Source organism: Anomaloglossus baeobatrachus, chromosome 1 (genome assembly GCF_048569485.1).
Source record: "Anomaloglossus baeobatrachus isolate aAnoBae1 chromosome 1, aAnoBae1.hap1, whole genome shotgun sequence".
NCBI lineage: Eukaryota > Metazoa > Chordata > Amphibia > Anura > Aromobatidae > Anomaloglossus > Anomaloglossus baeobatrachus.
In genome coordinates, this window is record NC_134353.1 from 919,326,689 (window position 1) to 919,348,260 (window position 21,572).

General features: G+C 44.7%; 1 protein-coding gene across 1 annotated transcript in view; it reads right to left on the minus strand.

Moving 5' to 3' along the window:
- Positions 1-337: 337 nt before the first annotated feature.
- LOC142302109 (factor XIIa inhibitor-like) overlaps positions 338-21,572 on the minus strand; it is a 61,231-nt gene continuing 39,996 nt past the window's right edge. The window contains exons 6-8 of the mRNA XM_075343199.1: positions 17,814-17,956; positions 11,873-12,095; positions 338-794 (exon numbers count right to left, since the gene is read on the minus strand). Coding sequence (XP_075199314.1) covers positions 541-794; positions 11,873-12,095; positions 17,814-17,956 — 620 coding nt within the window. The 3' untranslated portion in view covers positions 338-540. The remainder of the gene's footprint in view (positions 795-11,872; positions 12,096-17,813; positions 17,957-21,572) is intronic.

The following is a 21,572-nucleotide window of genomic DNA, read 5'->3' on the forward strand; positions in this document are numbered from 1 at the left end:
CTACTTCCTCCCTGAAGAGACAATTAGAAGAGAAGACTGGCATGGAGAGAGTGACAGGAAGAGAAGACCGAAAGAAGTTATAGATATTATAGAGACTACATATATATATATATATATATATATTTATTTATTTTTATATTTATATATATATATATATATATATATATATATATATATATGTATACATATATATGTATATGTATATATTTTTATATATATAATATATATAAAAATATGGCTATATATATACATATATATGTATACATATGTATATGTATATGTATGTATATATATATATATATATATATATATATATATATATATATATATAAAGTTTTATATTTTTTTTTATTTATTTTTTAATCCTTCTCAGTAGTTTGAGATCCAGCAAAATAATGGTCATTTTTCTTGGCAAGTCTGAATTTTTGGGGGGTGAATTTGACATGCTTCAAATGGATTTGCTCATCTCTAAATATGAGGCATAACAGATTACTGTCTGTATGTACTGTATATTGTATGTATGTATGTATTTTCTTACAGTCACTTACTGGGGTCAGTAACACGCCCAATAATAATGGGGATTTTGTTTTCCTCATTAACCAGAACATACAAAAAAGGTTTTTGCGCTAAGAATACCGGCATAGTGCGGGCAACAGTAATAGACGTAGCAGCTGCAGCTTTTACGCCACTTTCTTTGATTTCCAAAACAGCCCGATGACGGACATCGCTGATCACAAGATCACTCTCATCTGACAGGGCACAGAACTCTGGGTATTCAAAAATATCAGAGAGACCTGTGGGGGGAAAAACAACTCATTTTAATATTTGGTATTAGGAATTGCCAAAGTTACAATCACATGAAAGTACAACATGACACATGGCGTTTGGGGTCCTTTTACACATTTTGTGTGGCACCCTGGACTAGCCAGGGGCCACAGGTAACAACACACACACACCCCCACCCCCAGCAGGTCACAGCAGTCATCTCCAGTGAGACCTGATTTCCTCCCTCGGGTTCAGACAGACACACCAGGTGGGCGGAGTCAGACAGATGGACACGCCCACCGAGGAGTCTAGCTGGTCTGAGGAAGGAAACAACGCAGACAAGTCCAGGCAGAGGAAGGGAGAGGAGGTGTGCAGAGTGGCAGAAGCAGACAGGGGCCTAGGTTGGAGCCTAGGACCCTCTTGTAGTCAGTCAGGCAGACGGTAGTGGCTGTCTGCAGGGGCCGGGAAGACAGTCCTGGTGGAACCATAGGTAGCCGGGACAGGGTGGTGGCCCGTCCGGTACCGAACCGGGGAGCCAGCTGGAAACCGGAGCACAGAAGGAGCATATAAAGAAAGTGCAGGGAAGGACGCACACTATTAGCCTGGAGTCAGGGGAGAAACTACAGCAGCCGGCTGCGGGACCCATCCATCCAGCCGTTTGTGTTACCAGAGACTCCGTATACGTTATTGGCTGAGTGAGTACCACCGTGCCGTCTGGCACTGCGCTGCCCCCGCGACCTTGCACCCCACCAAACCCCGTCATCCACTTTCCAGTCACTATCACCGGGCCCCGGGACCACCAAATCCCCCTACCCACGGAGGGGAGAGAAACATCTCGGCTGCTCCCTGTCATCGCTCCCGGGATCCCCCGTCCAGAGCAGCGGTGGTGTCCCAACCTCACCACAAACCGTGGGTGGCGTCACGGACTGACTTCCCAAACCCAAAAATTATCCCCTTTCACTCACGGGCGAGGAGCGCCGGTCGAGTCCCCGGATCCGGCCCACCGCTCGAGCCACCGAGCAGCAGCGCCGGACCCGAGCGTTAGCGAGCGCAGCGCCCCGCCGCCCGCGACATTTGCATTGGGGTGAATGGTATAATTAGGATTCATAGGGTCACATTGCAAGTGAGATGGGTCCACACCACTAAATTACAGCAAACTGAGCCAGCAGCATATGTAGCAATAATAAGGAAGAGTGTCATGATCCAGGCTGGCTTTTCCCTGCTGTGGTTACACCCAGCTCTGGCCTGGTCATGTCATGGGTTAACTTCCCTTGCCTCGTTCTGGATCCCAGGACGCTATATATACAGTTAGGTCCAGAAATATTTGGACAGTGACACAAGTTTTGTTATTTTAGCTGTTTACAAAAACATGTTCAGAAATACAATTATATATATAATATGGGCTGAAAGTGCACACTCCCAGCTGCAATATGAGAGTTTTCACATCCAAATCGGAGAAAGGGTTTAGGAATCATAGCTCTGTAATGCATAGCCTCCTCTTTTTCAAGGGACCAAAAGTAATTGGACAAGGGACTCTAAGGGCTGCAATTAACTCTGAAGGCGTCTCCCTCATTAACCTGTAATCAATGAAGTAGTTAAAAGGTCTGGGGTTGATTACAGGTGTGTGGTTTTGCATTTGGAAGCTGTTGCTGTGACCAGACAACATGCGGTCTAAGGAACTCTCAATTGAGGTGAAGCAGAACATCCTGAGGCTGAAAAAAAAGAAAAAATCCATCAGAGAGATAGCAGACATGCTTGGAGTAGCAAAATCAACAGTCGGGTACATTCTGAGAAAAAAGGAATTGACTGGTGAGCTTGGGAACTCAAAAAGCCCTGGGCGTCCACGGATGACAACAGTGGTGGATGATCGCCGCATACTTTCTTTGGTGAAGAAGAACCCGTTCACAACATCAACTGAAGTCCAGAACACTCTCAGTGAAGTAGGTGTATCTGTCTCTAAGTCAACAGTAAAGAGAAGACTCCATGAAAGTAAATACAAAGGGTTCACATCTAGATGCAAACCATTCATCAATTCCAAAAATAGACAGGCCAGAGTTAAATTTGCTGAAAAACACCTCATGAAGCCAGCTCAGTTCTGGAAAAGTATTCTATGGACAGATGAGACAAAGATCAACCTGTACCAGAATGATGGGAAGAAAAAAGTTTGGAGAAGAAAGGGAACGGCACATGATCCAAGGCACACCACATCCTCTGTAAAACATGGTGGAGGCAACGTGATGGCATGGGCATGCATGGCTTTCAATGGCACTGGGTCACTTGTGTTTATTGATGACATAACAGCAGACAAGAGTAGCCGGATGAATTCTGAAGTGTAGCGGGATATACTTTCAGCCCAGATTCAGCCAAATGCCGCAAAGTTGATCGGACGGCGCTTCATTGTACAGATGGACAATGACCCCAAGCATACAGCCAAAGCTACCCAGGAGTTCATGAGTGCAAAAAAGTGGAACATTCTGCAATGGCCAAGTCAATCACCAGATCTTAACCCAATTGAGCATGCATTTCACTTGCTCAAATCCAGACTTAAGACGGAAAGACCCACAAACAAGCAAGACCTGAAGGCTGCGGCTGTAAAGGCCTGGCAAAGCATTAAGAAGGAGGAAACCCAGCGTTTGGTGATGTCCATTGTTTCCAGACTTAAGGCAGTGATTGCCTCCAAAGGATTCGCAACAAAATATTGAAAATAAAAAAATTTTTTTGGGGTTTGGTTTATTTGTCCAATTACTTTTGACCTCCTAAAATGTGGAGTGTTTGTAAAGAAATGTGTACAATTCCTACAATTTCTATCAGATATTTTTGTTCAAACCTTCAAATTAAACGTTACAATCTGCACTTGAATTCTGTTGTAGAGGTTTCATTTCAAATCCAATGTGGTGGCATGCAGAGCCCAACTCGCGAAAATTGTGTCACTGTCCAAATATTTCTGGACCTAACTGTATATTGCCTCTCTACCTATGGCTCAGTGCCAGTGATATTTCTGCCTTGCAGCATGTATACTGGCTCTGGTGAGTGTTCCTGATCTGTACTGCCTCCCTGCTGCTGTGTCCTGACTTTGACCCTCCCCCGTTTGTCTGCCTGTCCCAGTCCTTGACTTCCCTCTCCTATCTGATATTTGCCTTTCCCTCTGCTCGACTTTCCTGGCTAGACCCTGACTGTTTGACTACTTTTTTGTTCCCTGGTGATTCACCTGTTAACATTGCTGAAGTTACTCTGCTATATTTCAGCTGCCTTTCCGTTACAGTATTTTTTTGTCTCTCCTTCACTACTCTGCTGCCACCTAGTGGGAATTACACTGTACTGCGTCTTACTAGCCTTTGTACAGCATGACACAAAGATGGTGTGCCAAGTAATCTTGTATTGCCAGAAAATCCACAATATAGTGCTCAATAACAGAGATCCGCCATGTTATTCCCTACAACAAGTTACCATTTTTCTTCCATCTTAGTGAGCTCCCCCAACCATTGAGTTATATGGCAGCATATATGATTTCCATTTGTACTTTCAAATAGTACAAATGGTAGAGTAGTCAGGAAGGTCGGGATCTGGTAACAGATGAACACATATGGACACAGGGAGTATACAGAGGCGTAGTTGCGACCAGGCCCTTCTTCTCCGACGCCCACTCCACCATCATGGAGTGGACCTTGGCCTGGAGTTCCTGGCACATCTTGCTGCTGGATCCAGGAACGTGTTCCGGCAGAGTCCTGGCGTCCCTGCACTCTGTAGCGCTAATTACATGTGATCATTAAGCACCGCCGCTCCTGCGGCCAGAGCACGGGCTGCCCCATTTCCATCTGCGGGCGCCGCTGCGGCTGCGACCGCCACTCCTCCAACGGCTCCGTCGGGCGCAAACATCTTTTTCCCGTCCCCCCTTGGTTCTTTCTAGCACTTCCTCTTTGGGGGCGGGGCCTTACTTTTGCGCCTTCCCTGCTCGGGGAAGACGCTCGAGCGGGAAATTTTCGAGCCAAAAGATGGCAGAACTTCCAATTTTTCGGCCGGACGCCACCGGCAGGGACTGGAAGGCGCACTTCTACCGGTAGGTAGATCGGTTCTATCCTGTTCGTGACACCAAGTTGTCGCAGGTGGAGGGGACGCGCTTGTCACCCTTGGGTCCGGGGCTTTTGCTGCTGCTGCTCGGTGGCTCAAACGGTGGGCCGGACCCGGGGACGGTCTGGGTAGGAGCCCAGGCACTAGCAGCAAGGTTGGCAGACGGTGGTGGCCGTCTGCAGGAGGTAGTGGACCTCTGCAGAACCGTAGGACCGGGGTCGGGCGGTGGCCTGCCGGTACCGAACCGGGGAGTGGAGTGAAGCTAAGCACACAGGCAGGGCCATCGGACCCCGACCAGGCTTGGAGCCGCCGACAATAGTCAAATCCGAGTGTGACAGGAACCCCAGGGGTTTCCCAACAACCAAGACCCGACAGAAAGCAACAGTCCACACCGAGAGGATATACAGCCACTGCTACAGGCTAGAGATCCAAGGGCCAGCGCCTGCGGGCAAAACGGACTCTTACGGCACCTATTCGCCGGGGAGCGGCCTAACGGTGGGCAACCACAGGAGTCAGAACATTCTAAAAGGTGCAGGGAAAGACAGCCACCATCAGCCGTCCGGGAGAGCACAACAACACTGCAGCCGGCTGCGGGACCCGTCCATCCAGCCATTTTGGTTTACCAGAGACTCTGTCATTGATTCTCTGAGTGAGTACACCAGTGCCGTCCGGCACCGCGCCGCGCTGCCACTGCAACCCTGCACCCCAGCCATCCAGCTTTCCCATATCACCACCGGGCCCCGGGATCACCAACCCCTACCCACAGAGGGGACAACATCCTCGCTGCTCCCTACCATCTCTCCCGGGATCCCCGTCACCAGCAGCGGTGGTGCCATCATCACCGCGTCCCGTGGGTGGCGTCACAAACTCTCTCCGTAAACAAACCATCCCTTTTCACTCACAGGCGAGGAGCGCTGCTCGAGTCCCCGGGTCCGGCCCACCACTCGAGCCACCGAGCAGCAGCAGCAGAAGCCCCGGACCCGAGCGTGACGAGCGCATCCCCTTCGCCCGCAACACAACTGCCTGGCTCCGCCCCACCTGGTGTGGACATCAGACCCTGGAGGGAGGCAACAAGGGTTTTGTTTGACTGATTTAAGCTATCCAGGGGAGGGGGTGTGTGTGATGTTATGTCTTTGGCTACCTGGCTAGTCCAGGGCGCCACAAGTACACCAGTGCCCTCCGGCCGTCCATCTCCCTGCACCGTCAAAGAACCCCCAACGGGTCCCGGGGCCACCATCCCTACCCACGGAGGGGTTAACAACTTGCTGCATACCATCTCCCCCGGGTGCCCCATAACTGCAGTGGTGGTGTCCACCTTCACCACATCCCGTGGGTGGTGTCACGAACTTTAAACACGGCTCCGGCCGTACACCTACGTTCCCAAACCGCCAACCCCCTTTTAGATCGGAGTGACCGCAGGGGTCCCCGGTTCTGGAGACGCTCGAGCCACCCACCAGCGAGCCCGGATCCGAGCGGCTCGGTTGCAGCCGAGCACGGGGCGGCACATGTGGACTGCAAGAGCGGGTTAGAGCGCGGTTGATGTATGGAACCGGAAGTGTGTGCGGTAAGTATTTTGCTTGTTCAGCAAAGCTTGCTCGTAAAGTGAGTTACAAATTTACAGCAAGCCTTGCTCATTAAGCGAAATACTCGGTAACTGGGTTACTCGTTAAGCGAGGTTCCACTGTACATGTATAAATGCTGTTGGACTGGAGGGCATAGGGGACCTGATAGGTTCCCTTTAGTTTTTCTTCCATGAAAATTCCTGATGAAACACTGATGGTAAAATCTGACACACCAATGTAACGCTGGTGAACAGCGACCTGTGTTTTTACGTGCCAGATGAATCAAGAACATGTGAACGAGGCCTTAGCACAAGAACTTTAAGTTACACTTTTGAATTTTCATATTTTATATGGAAATTACTTAAAGGAGTTGTCCACTATTAGGACAATCCCCTCTAATTCCACGTTTTCCCTATTAAAATAAGAAAGCTTATACTCACCTCCTGTGCTGCCGCATTTCCAACGGTGCATTTCCAGGACTCACGTGAGGTTGTGACGTCTTGCAAACCCAACACCCAATCACCACCGACTTCTCTCTCCCCACTTTCAGACGAATGTGAGTGGCAGCCGCAGTTCTCACTTCCTGTTGATTACTCATATGTCCAAAGGCGAGGAGAGAGGAGCCGGCGGTTATTGGGGATGGGGCTTGCGAGACGTTACGAGCACCGGCACCTCAGGAATGGTACCGGTATAGGAGGTGAGTGTAAACTTTTTTTATTTTAATAAGGTTAAACATGAAGAATGAGAAGGGGGATTTCCTAGTAGTGAACAACCCCTTTAAACTTTTATCAAATTTATTTTAGTTCTGCTAAATTCAAATTTATCTATGTAGTGGATATTGTCCTGATAAAATAGCACTCTGGTAGACAATTCCTAATAGAACTTATTTTTTGTTTCTAATACCGGTAGATAGCCAATACACCTGCAACTGTGGCAAAGAAAAACATATAACAACATGCAAGAAAAAAAGAAACATTATTTTATAATGACACAAAGAAAATCTGTCTGAAATATCCCTCAGGGATAAAGAATAACTGTATAGCAGTTGTCGGGGGAAGAGGGGCCCAGTCTCATTGACAATTGCAATGTGTTTTACAATGCTGCAGTGATTGCTTTGTTTCCCCCTCAGTCCAGTGTACCACCGCGCGATCAGCTCTGCCCTCACCTACTCTATCCTCACCCATCCCCCTCAGTCCAGTGCACCACCGCACAACCAGCTCTGCCCTCACCTACTCTATCCTCACCCATCCCCCTAAGTCCAGTGTACCACCGCACAACCAGCTCTACCATCACCTACTGTATCCTCACCCATTCCTCTCAGTCCACTATATCACTGCACCACCAGCTCTGCCCTCACTTACTCTATCCTCACCCATCCCCCTCAGTCCAGTGTACCACCGCACAACCAGCTCTACCATCATCTACTGTATCCTCACCCATTCCTCTCTGTCCACTATACCACTGCACGACCAGCTCTACCATCATCTACTGTATCCTCACCCATTCCTCTCTGTCCACTATACCACTGCACGACCAGCTCTGCCCTCACCTACAGTATCCTCACCCATCCCCCTCAGTCCACTTGTACCACCACATGACCAGCTCTTCCTTCACCTACTCTATCCTCACCCATCCCCCTCAGTCCACTGTACCACTGCACAACCAGCTCTACCATAACCTACAGTAACCTCACCCATTCCCCTCAGTCCACTGTACCACCGCACGACCAGCTCTGCCCTCACCTACAGTATCCTCACCCATTCCCCTCAGTCCACTTGTACCACCACACGACCAGCTCTGCTCTCACCTACTCTATCCTCACCCATCCCCCTCAGTCCACTGTACCACTCCATGACCAGCTCTGCCCTTACCTACTGTATCTTCACCCATCCCCCTCAGTCCTCTCTATCACTGAACAACTAGCTCTACCATCACCTACTGTATCCTCACCCATCCCCTGTAGACTGTGAGTCCTCGTGGGCAGGGTTCTCTCTCTTCAGTCCACTTGTACCACCACACGACCAGTCTGCCCTCACCTACTCTATCCTCACCCATCCCCCTCAGTCCACTTGTACCACCACATGACCAGCTCTGCCCTCACCTACTCTATCCTCACCCATCCCCCTCAGTCCACTGTACCACCGCACAACCAGCTCTACCATCACCTACAGTATCCTCACCCATTCCCCTCAGTCCACTGTACCACCGCACAACCTGCTCTGCCCTCACCTACTCTATCCTCACCCATCCCCCTCAGTCCACTGTACCACCGCACAACCAGCTCTACCATCACCTACAGTATCCTCACCCATTCCCCTCAGTCCACTGTACCACCGCACAACCAGCTCTGCCCTCACCTACTGTATCCTCACCCATTCCCCTCAGTCCACTTGTACCACCACACGACCAGCTCTACCATCACCTACATTGTCCTCACTCATTCCCCTCAGTCCACTGTACCACTCCATGACCAGCTCTGCCCTTACCTACTGTATCTTCACCCATCCCCCTCAGTCCACTCTATCACTGAACAAATAGCTCTACCATCACCTACTGTATCCTCACCCATCCCCTGTAGACTGTGAGTCCTCGTGGGCAGGGTTCTCTCTCTTCCTGTACCTGTCTGCACCTGACAAATGAACATTTTGCTCTTTCACACGCAGCCTGTTTACACTGCAAGACCATCATAAAATGAGTCTTTCTAGAAACTCTTGTTCATGATAAGCTTTTAGTGTAAGTGCATTTTTAATCTTTAGACAGATGCAGTGAGGCTGTACCTCTTTACCTCCAATAGGCTGAGCCAACAAACGTAAGCAGAGAGTGACTGTTTTATGTATGCCTGTGCAGACAGTAGAGACACTGGTCCATGCATCTCAGGAGCAGGACGGTGTTCTGTATAATACGAGACAATGCAGGGCTGCCGCCGCGAGAGATGCTTCACAATACAAAAGAGTGTATGTATGACAAATAAGGTGCCACTGGCTCAACTTTCACCAATAGCCCTGGCACCTTTTCTTTGGAACTGCACTCTTATTGTCCATGTAGCTTTCATCTTTGTGGGAGCAGTTTGGTGAAGGCCCTTTTCTGTTCCCAATGACTGTGCCTAGTGCACAAGGTCCATACAGTTGAGATGAGCGAACCTGATATTCAGTGTTCATCCAGAACACCTACTTGACAAAAAAAACCAGAGTTTGGGTCCAGAGTTTAAGTGTTTTAGATATGCTGACCACTGGCGCGAACATCACTGTGTTCAATTATGCTTGTTGCTTAGCTCACTGGGAGCCTCTTGCAATGTTTGAATGGCTTGTGTAGCGTCCCTAAAGCTATCAGGTAGCTACAAGGTTCTGCATCCTCACCGGGATGCAGGGCCTACCCCCTAGGGCCCCGGAAGACCAGTGCTGGTAACACCCAAAAACTTCAGGTAATCCCAGTTTTCCCCAACAAACCCCCATACAATGGTGCAAGGCTAGGGTCGGACAAATAAATGGCCGCCTAGAGGTGGAGCCAGTCTAGTCCACTAGCTGATCAGGTGGGACGGGCAGACAGTGGACAGTAGTCAGTGCAGAGTAGAGTGTCGAGGAGTGAAGGTGGACGTGAGGAGACGCACTGACACGGGGTTGACAGTAACCTTGTACCCAGGTGGGTAGTTGCCGGTGGAGTACAGTGGAGTACTCCCAGAACTATGCACCAACGGGGTACAGGACCCTAGGACAGGCAAAAGCTCCAAGCCGACCTGTTAACACCTGCACAGCGAGGGGACCATCAAGTACCTCGCTGACCCTAAAAATCCGACACTCAGTAGCAAAGAGAGAGTCGGGGACAGGACCAGAGACTCCAACCCCACAGGGTTCACGCTACCGTCATACGGACAACAGTGGAAAGAAACACCACCGGACAGGGACCCCCAGTTGCTCTACGCCACGGGGATCCACTAACCAAAGACAGGTGCAGGGGAAGAAGATTCCAGATTACTACACTGGCACTGGGACAGATGGGACCTGAAGGTGAAGACCAGCTGGCCTCGGGTGACCAGGTACCACCAAAAAGTGAGTAAAGAACCAGTTGCACTAAACCCCTTGTGTGGACTACTTTTTTCCGACACCCGTCACATCACCTACCCTCTGGTGCCCGGCCCTGCTTGCGGAGGGCCTAACATCCAGGCTGCCATTAACACCAGCCCCAGTAGTGGACATTGTGCAGTGGCGGCTCCATCCACATAGCCACAACACTGCAAGTGGCGTTACGTATGAACACTAATCTAATACCCTGTAAATAGATCCCCTTTACAAAAAGGGCCCAGGGCACGGAACCGAGCAACGACCACCACAGTGACATTCCCCAGGTATTCACTGTCCGGGACCGAGTGCCCCATATCCCTGGGTGCGACACTTGCACTGGGGGGTAACAATAGCATGATCAGATGTAGTGTGCACCTCCACCAAAAAAAAATAGAGAAACCCTGGCTGCCTACCCTCCCAGAAGTGTTCTTCTTATGGCTGGCTGTAGGTGGGTGGAGACCTGAACTACCAATCAGTGACAGTGACTTCCAATAGGATTCGGGTCAAGTCCAAACCCGTGAAGGGCCAATTTGGCTGCACTCGCCAAACCCAATTTTGTTCATCTCTACCAAACAGTAATGGTTGAGGGGAGTTTGGTAGAGGAACATCACCGGCTGCCCAGAGCCCATACCTCAGCCCCATCCAACACCTTGAGATAAAAAAGATTGGATACTGTCACCCCGGCCTCTCCCCAACAACAGTGTCTCATCTTCTGGATGAAGGTGCAAAAATTCCCAAGGACACCTCCAAAATCTTGTAGAAATTGTTCTCAGAGGACCAGGAGCCGTTATATCTGCAGAAGGGCCGACTCCATAGTAAAGCCTGCTTTACATGTTACAATTAATCGTGCGATCGCATTTGCAATCACACCCGCCCCCATCGTTTGTGCGGCACGGGCACTTTGTTGCCCGTGTTGCACAATGCTGTAACCCCCCGTCACATGTACTTACCTTCCAAATGACCTCGCTGTGGGCGTCGAACATCCACTTCCTGAAGGAGGAGGGACGTTCGGTGTCACAGCGACGTCACACAGCGGCCGCCCAATAGAAGCGGAGGGGCGGAGATGAGCGGGACGTAAACATCCCTCCCACCTCCTTCCTTCAGCATTGCCGGCGGCCGCAGGTAAGCTGTGTTCATCGTTCCCAGGGTGTCACACGGAGCGATGTGCGCTGCCCCGGGTACGATGAACAACAGGACGTGCGATTTTTAGAAAATGAGCGACGTGTCAGCGATGAACAAGAAGGTGAGTATTTCTGCTCGTTCATAGCTGTCACACGCTACGATATCACTAACGAGGCCGGAAGTGCGTCGCTTACGACGTGACCCCGACGACATCTCGTTAGATATATCGTAGCGCATAAAGCCCGCTTTAGTCGGTCAGAAAGGCTCCTGTAGATGAAAACTATGATTATCACTTACCAAGTAAACTTAATGTTTCCGTTAATTGAAATTCTGAGTCGAGTTTCAGCTGTGGAATAGCTATAGTTGTGGCGCGAGGAGCTTTTTCTATTAGCTGTGTAATCAGCAAATTCAGTATTTCTTCAGTGAGCTCACGTTCTACATTTTTCAGTCCTTCTTTTCCTTGTGACAGAGGCAAAAAGATGATGAGGCTGTAGTTGCTAGATAACGGTAATCTGGCGACCTAGATAAAATGGTCAAAGAAGTGTCAAAGAAGCGTGTCTTCTCAGCAATGCAATGTAATATACTAGTATCATATTTACACTTTTACAATAGAATGCAATGATACAGATCTTTACCAAAGGTATATTAGCAAATCATGCCAAGGTTTGCCGGTTATGTGGCACATAATCACATTACTGCTTCGGGCTCAAGAATGGAGGGTTCCAAAACTCAGAGCTCCTTTAAGCTTCTTGTCTTTGACGCGGGTTCAGGAGCTGAACCTGCATATTTACCAGCTGAGGATGGCTGTGTTATTCAACCATCATCTGCCTTTATCAGCTGAGGCTGAAGCAGAGCTCCACTACTCGCTATTAACCTGTTAAATGCCACTGTCAGTCTCTGATAACGGCATCTATAGTGTAAAGCTTTGGGGGGGGAATGAAGTTCTAGTCGCTCATTAAACAAGCCTTCCGTAATGCATTTGTGTGGTGCCACTGGGTTACCATGATGGACGAGAGTCATTACTATGCTCCATTGAGGTCAAAGAGTTCATAGTAGGAGTACAGAGCACCCAAGCATGGTAGTATTTGCTCATCACTGGTTATGAGTACCGAGCACCCGAGCATGGTAGTGCCGGCTCCGCTCATCACTAGTTACAAGTACTGAGCACCCGAGCATGGTAGTGCCCGCTCATCACTAGTTACGAGTACTGAGCACCCGAGCATGGTAGTGCCCGCTCATCACTAGTTACAAATACCACGCATCTGAGCATGGTAGTGCTCGCTCATTACTAGTTACGAGTACTGAGCACCCGAGCATGGTAGTGCACGCTCATCACTGGTTACGAGTACCGAGCAACCGAGCATGGTAGTGCTCGCTCATCGCAAGTGTACGGAGCACCTGAGCATGGTAGTGCTCGCTCATCATTAGTTACGAGTACTGAACCCCCGAGCATGGTAGTGCCCGCTCATCACTAGTTACGAGTACCGAGCACCTGAGCATGGTAGTGTCCGCTCATCACTGGTTACGAGTACCGAGCACCCGAGCATGGTAGTGCCCACTCATCACTAGTTACGAGTACTAAGCACCCGAGCATGGTAGTGCCTACTCATCACTAGTTACGAGTACTAAGCACCCAAGCATGGTAGGTCCCGCTCATCACTAGTTACAATACCGAGCACCCGAGCATGGTAGTGCCCGCTCATGACTAGTTACGAGTACCGAGCACCTGAGCATGGTAGTTCCCGCTCATCACTAGTTACAATACCGAGCACCCGAGCATGGTAGTGCCCGCTCATGACTAGTTACGAGTACCGAGCACCTGAGCATGGTAGTGTCCGCTCATCACTGGTTACGAGTACCGAGCACCCGAGCATGGTAGTGCCCACTCATCACTAGTTACGAGTACTAAGCACCCGAGCATGGTAGTGCCCACTCATCACTAGTTACGAGTACTAAGCACCCGAGCATGGTAGTGCCTACTCATCACTAGTTACGAGTACTAAGCACCCGAGCATGGTAGTGCCCACTCATCACTAGTTACGAGTACTAAGCACCCGAGCATGGTAGTGCCTACTCATCACTAGTTACGAGTACTAAGCACCCAAGCATGGTAGTTCCCGCTCATCACTAGTTACAATACCGAGCACTCAAGCAAGGTAGTGCCCGCTCATCACTAATTGCAAGTACTGAGCACCCGAGCATAGTATATTCTCCGGGTGCGCAGCATTACGCTGATAGCAAAACTTGTATATTATTTTAAGTGGTAAAAAAATATCATATTGGTAAATAAATAGTTTGCTTTGTGGCGCCGTTTTATGAAACAAATTACTTACTTATTTTTATTTCGATGGAGCTGACACCATTATTATTGACACCATTTGGGGTGCAAAAAAAAGCATTTTGATCCCTTTTTATTGCGTTCCTTGTGGCTCTATATTTTTTTATTTGGGTGGATAAATATTTTAAGATTTCGCTTTAACTGTTTGCTAGAAGAAGGGGGGATGGGATTCAAGCTTTTCTAAAATTGGGTTTGGGAAGAAGATGAAATATATTTTTTAAATATTATTTTAATGTTTTTAAGATTTTTATTTCTTCTCCTTCGGGACCTGAAAGAGTGATCTCTTGATTGTGTATATAAAATACTGCAAAACAACAGAGTACTGTGCTAATCTCCTATAAGGTCCAGTTATGGGAAGGGCTTCACATCCCCCAAAAGATGTGCCAACAGCCATTATGAAGCCTTTGAAATGACCCTTTTACACATGATATCAATAATTACACCCGGAAAATCCCTTTAAAGGGGTTGTCCACCACAAGGACAACCCCTTCTGATTCCATATGTTTACCCCAGGTAAAATAATTAAGCCTATTCTCACCTCCCGTACCGGCACCCTTCCAGCAGTGTCCAGGATCGCAGTGCCAGGGTTCTCATAGGGTTGTGATGTCATGTGAGCCCATTGTCCAGTCAGCGCCGGCTTCTTTCTCCCCGCCTTAGGACTGAACAAGTTAATCAACAGGAAGTGAGAACTGCGGATACGCTCACTTCCTGTTGATTGTTGGTTTGGTCCGAAGGTGGGGAGAAAATAGCCGGCACTACTCATGTGATGTCACAACCCCTTTTGAGCCCTGGCACCGTGATCCCCGACATCGCTGGAACGGCGCCAGTACGGGAGGTGAGAATAGGCTTTATAATTTTACCTGGGGGAAACATGTAGAATCAGAAGGGGTTGTCCTAGTAGTGGACAACCAATGTACGTGTGTTGTTCCCTCTATAGGAATGCCATACCTATCGACATAAACTGTTATTTGGGCACACTGAAGGGATCAGGACAGAGGGGAGCATATGGTTTTGGGAGCGTGGATTTTACTGGATTGGATTTTGGGAGGCTGCATGTCACTTTTCCAGCGCCTTCGAGCTATTAGTAAAGTGGAAAACCTCTACAACAGATCTAAGTAGGGCCTTGTGTTTTACGAGATGAGTTGAAGTTTAATATTATTAGCCATTTGGAGGTACAAAAACATTTTTAATCACTTTTTTGTAATTTTTGGGAAACAATGAATAAAGATACAAAAATTCAGGTGTTATATATATATATATATATATATATATATATATATATAACACAGTACAGACCAAATGTACAGTACAGACCAAAGCACTGATTTCCACTGGTCTAATGTCCATTCCTTGTGTTCTTTAGCCCAAACAAGTCTCTTCTGCTTGTTGCCTGTCCTTAGCAGTGGTTTCCTAGCAGCTATTTTACCATGAAGGCCTGCTGCACAAAGTCTCCTCCTAATAGTTGTTCTAGAGATGAGATGGTGTGTCCAAACTTTTGTTCTGTTATGTATATATGATGTATGTATATATATATATATATATATATATATATATATATATATATATACACACAGTACAGACCAGAAGTTTGGACATACCTTCCCATTCAAAAAGTTTTCTTTATTTTCATGACTCTGAAAATTGTAGATTCACATTGAAGGCATCAAAACTATGAATTAACACATGTGGAAAGAAATAGTTAATGAAAGAGTGTGAAACAACTAAAATATGTCTTATATTCTAGGTTCTTCAAAGTAGCCACCTTTTGCTTTGATTACTGCTTTGCACACTCTTGGCATTCTCTTGATGAGTTTCAAGAGGTAGTCACCGGAAATGGTCTTCCAACAGTCTTGAAAGAGTTCCCAGAGATGCTTAGCACTTGTTGGCCCTTTTGTCTTCACTCTGAGGCCCAGCTCACCCCAAACCATCTCGATTGGGTTCAGGTCTGGTGACTGTGGAGACCAGGTCATCTGGCGTAGCCCCCCCATCACTCTCCTTCTTAGTCAAATAGCCCTTACACAGCCTGGAGGTGTGTTTGGGGTCATTGTCCTGTTGAAAATAAATGATGGTCCAACTATACGCAAACTGGATGGAATAGCATGCAGGTGCAAGATGCTGTGGTAGCCATACTGGTTCTGTATGCCTTCAATATTGACTAAATCCCCAACAGTGTCACCAGCAAAGCACCCCCACACCATCACACCTCCTCCTCCATGCTTCATGGTGGGAACCAGGCATGTAGAGTCCATCCGTTCACCTTTTCTGCGTCGCACAAAGACACGGTGGTTGGATCCAAAGATCTCAAATTTGGATTCATCAAACCGAAGCACAGATTTTCACTGGTCTAATGTCCATTCCTTGTGTTCTTTAGCCCAAACAAGTCTCTTCTGATTGTTGCCTGTCCTTAGCAGTGTTTCCTAGCAGGTATTTTACCATGAAGGCCTACTGCACAAAGTCTCCTCTTAACAGTTGTTCTAGAGATGTGTCTGCTGCTAGAACTCTGTGTGGCATTGACCTGGTCTCTAATCTGAGCTGCTGTTAACCTGCGATTTCTGAGGCTGGTGACTCGGATAAACTTATCCTCCGCAGCAGAGTTGACTCTTGGTCTTCCTTTCCTGGGGCGGTCCTCATGTGAGACTGTTGCTTTGCAGCGTTTGATGGTTTTTGCCACTGCACTTGGGGACACTTTCAAAGTTTTTCCAATTTTTCGGACTGACTGACCTTCATTTCTTAAAGTAATGATGGGCACTCATTTTTCTTTACTTAGCTGCTTTTTTCTTGCCATAATACAAATTCTAACAGTCTATTCAGTAGGACTATCAGCTGTGTATCCACCAGACTTCTGCACAACACAACTGATGGTCCCAACCCCATTTATCAGGCAAGAAATCCCACTTATTAAACCTGACAGGGCACACCTGTGAAGTGAAAACCATTTCCGGTGACTACCTCTTGAAGCTCAAGAGAATGCCAAGAGTGCGCAAAGCAAGACGGCTACTTTGAAGAACCTAGAATATAAGACATATTTTCAGCTGTTTCACACTTTATTGTTATGTATTTCATTCCACATGTGTTAATTCATAATTTTGATGCCTTCAATGTGAATCTACAATTTTCAGAGTCATGAAAATAAAGAAAACTCTTTGAATGAGAAGGTGTGTCCAAACTTTTGGTCTGTACTGTGTATATATATATATATATATATATATATATATATATATATATATATATATATAAAAAAATATTGCTTACTTTTTTCAATGCGGTCATCCGTATTGCTAAAAATAAATCTAACCAATGTAAACCTTCAACGTCTCATGATTAAAAAAAAAAAGAATCCATCAGAATGTTTTACTCCTTCATCTCACAGCAGCGTGATATAGGGGCAGAAACCCTTATTCTAGTGATGTATCACTTAGTTGACTGAGTGCAGCAGTTGTAATAGAATCTCAGTTTTCTCTAGCAGAGATCAGAATGTGGAGCTGTGTATAACCCCGCCCACACCACTGATTGGCTGCTTTGTGTATACTGAGTGCACTTTGCAGTCAGTTGTGGGGGAAGGTTGGACTAGGAGGCACAAGACAACTAGTCTTCTAGTGATAATAACATCCTACTAATAAAACACAGATTTATTTTTTTTTGTAGCCTACAAGACTAAATGACACATTTCTGGAATCAGGATCTCTGCCTCTACATCATGCTGCTCTCAGATTACATACCAACGGGCAATTTAGAATGATTTGTCCATTTAAATTAATTTAGGATGGATTTCTACCAAAATTTAATAAAGATATAATTTTAGTCATTAGACGTTGGCTGTTTAGCATTTTTTTTTCTTAGCAGTCATCACTAGGATGAAATGTTATTCCCGCAAATACTGATAAAAAAAAGGTTACGTACCTGAGCCTGCAGATGTGCATCTCGTAGACTTTGTAGAGGATATTTGGGATTATTCATCGTGGGGACTTTAACAGAACCTGAGGATATCGTTTTGAAATTCTCTTTCTTTGTAAGCTTTGGATCAAACTGATACAGCCATTGTCCTGGGGAAATAGTATAATACCAACACAAAGGTAAGAAAAAGTATAATACCAACACAATGGTAAGAAAAAGTATAATACCAACACAATGGTGAGAAAAAGTATAATACCTACACAATGGTAAGAAAAAGTATAATACCTACACAATGGTAAGAAAAAGTATAATACCTACACAATGGTAAGAAAAAGTATAATACCTACACAATGGTAAGAAAAAGTATAATACCTACACAATGGTAAGAAAAAGTATAATACCTACACAATGGTAAGAAAAAGTATAATACCAACACAAAGGTAAGAAAAAGTATAATACCTACACAATGGTAAGAAAAAGTATAATACCTACACAATGGTAAGAAAAAGTATAATACCTACACAATGGTAAGAAAAAGTATAATACCTACACAATGGTAAGAAAAAGTATAATACCTACACAATGGTAAGAAAAAGTATAATACCTACACAATGGTAAGAAAAAGTATAATACCAACACAATGGTAAGAAAAAGTATAATACCTACACAATGGTAAGAAAAAGTATAATACCAACACAATGGTAAGAAAAAGTATAATACCAACACAATGGTAAGAAAAAGTATAATACCTACACAATGGTAAGAAAAAGTATAATACCAACACAAAGGTAAGAAAAAGTATAATACCTACACAATGGTAAGAAAAAGTATAATACCTACACAATGGTAAGAAAAAGTATAATACCTACACAATGGTAAGAAAAAGTATAATAACTACACAATGGTAAGAAAAAGTATAATACCAATACAATGGTAAGAAAAAGTATAATACCAACACAATGGTAAGAAAAAGTATAATACCAACACAATGGTAAGAAAAAGTATAATACCTACACAATGGTAAGAAAAAGTATAATACCTACACAATGGTAAGAAAAAGTATAATACCTACACAATGGTAAGAAAAAGTATAATACCTACACAATGGTAAGAAAAAGTATAATACCAATACAATGGTAAGAAAAAGTATAATACCAATACAATGGTAAGAAAAAGTATCATACCAACACAAAGGTAAGAAAAAGTATCATACCTACACAATGGTAAGAAAAAGTATCATACCTACACAATGGTAAGAAAAAGTATCATACCTACACAATGGTAAGAAAAAGTATCATACCTACACAATGGTAGGAAAAAGTATAATACCTACACAATGGTAAGAAAAAGTATAATACCAACTCAAAGGTAAGAAAAAGTATCATACCTACACAATGGTAAGAAAAAGTATCATACCTACACAATGGTAAGAAAAAGTATCATACCTACACAATGGTAAGAAAAAGTATCATACCTACACAATGGTAAGAAAAAGTATAATACCTACACAATTTTAAGAAAAAGTATCATACCTACACAATGGTAAGAAAAAGTATCATACCTACACAATGGTAGGAAAAAGTATAATACCTACACAATGGTAAGAAAAAGTATAATACCAACTCAAAGGTAAGAAAAAGTATCATACCTACACAATGGTAAGAAAAAGTATCATACCTACACAATGGTAAGAAAAAGTATCATACCTACACAATGGTAAGAAAAAGTATCATACCTACACAATGGTAAGAAAAAGTATCATACCTACACAATGGTAAGAAAAAGTATCATACCTACACAATGGTAAGAAAAAGTATCATACCTACACAATGGTAAGAAAAAGTATCATACCTACACAATGGTAAGAAAAAGTATCATACCTACACAATGGTAAGAAAAAGTATCATACCTACACAATGGTAAGAAAAAGTATCATACCTACACAATGGTAAGAAAAAGTATCATACCTACACAATGGTAAGAAAAAGTACAATACCAACACAATGGTAAGAAAAAGTACAATACCAACACAACGGTAAGAAAAAGTATCATACCTACACAACGGTAAGAAAAAGTATAATACCTACACAATGGTAAGAAAAAGTATAATACCTACACAATGGTAAGAAAAAGTATAATACCTACACAATGGTAAGAAAAAGTATCATACCTACACAATTTTAAGAAAAAGTATCATACCTACACAATGGTAAGAAAAAGTATCATACCTACACAATGGTAAGAAAAAGTATCATACCTACACAATGGTAAGAAAAAGTATCATACCTACACAATGGTAAGAAAAAGTATCATACCTACACAATGGTAAGAAAAAGTACAATACCAACACAACGGTAAGAAAAAGTATCATACCTACACAACGGTAAGAAAAAGTATAATACCTACACAACGGTAAGAAAAAGTATAATACCTACACAACGGTAAGAAAAAGTATAATACCTACACAATGGTAAGAAAAAGTATCATACCTACACAATGGTAAGAAAAAGTATAATACCTACACAATGGTAAGAAAAAGTATAATACCAACTCAAAGGTAAGAAAAAGTATCATACCTACACAATGGTAAGAAAAAGTATAATACCTACACAATGGTAAGAAAAAGTATCATACCTACACAATGGTAAGAAAAAGTATCATACCTACACAATGGTAAGAAAAAGTATCATACCTACACAATGGTAAGAAAAAGTATCATACCTACACAATGGTAAGAAAAAGTATAATACCTACACAATGGTAAGAAAAAGTATCATACCTACACAATGGTAAGAAAAAGTATAATACCTACACAATGGTAAGAAAAAGTATCATACCTACACAATGGTAAGAAAAAGTATAATACCAACACAATGGTAAGAAAAAGTATAATACCAACACAATGGTAAGAAAAAGTATAATACCTACACAATGGTAAGAAAAAGTATAATACCTACACAATGGTAAGAAAAAGTATCATACCTACACAATGGTAAGAAAAAGTATCATACCTACACAATGGTAAGAAAAAGTATAATACCTACACAATGGTAAGAAAAAGTATAATACCAACACAACGGTAAGAAAAAGTACATTATCAGCCGTAAAGCTATCAGCATTATGTACCAGTCTGCAAACTAGAAAATGACTGTAAACATATAAAGAGAGATTTATTAGGCATTCTTGCCAAACTAAAGAACTCCTAAATAGTGTTGAGCGGACCCGAACTGTAAAAATTTGGATCCGCGCGGTTTCAGCGTCCGATCCGGGTCCGAACCGGACGCGGGAATCTGTCTGCACGATCCGGGATGTTTTTTTTTCTCTCTCTCTGTCTCTCTCTCTTCCTCTCTCTCTCTCGTCCCGGATCCGCTCCCCATTCACATACATGGGTCCGGATCGGATCCGGACTTCTTTTCCAATCCGCGACGGATCCGCCGATACATATATATATATATATATATACACCTGCTACACTATCTACCGTATAATGTATGCATAAGCTCTAGTGTATGCTATATGATGTAGCCCTTGCCCCAGTGTCTACTATGGGATGTATACGCAGCAGTCATGATGTCTCCTATGTAATGTATGTACAAGGCTAAATGTCTCCTATGTGATGTAAATACAGCAGTCTCAGTGTCTCCCATATAATGTATGCAACAGCCCCAGTGTCTTCAAACTGAAAAACTTCCAGATTTGCATATTGATTCTCTATTGTATGCTACCTCCATATGTCATAGACCATTCGCAAAAACAGAATGCAGG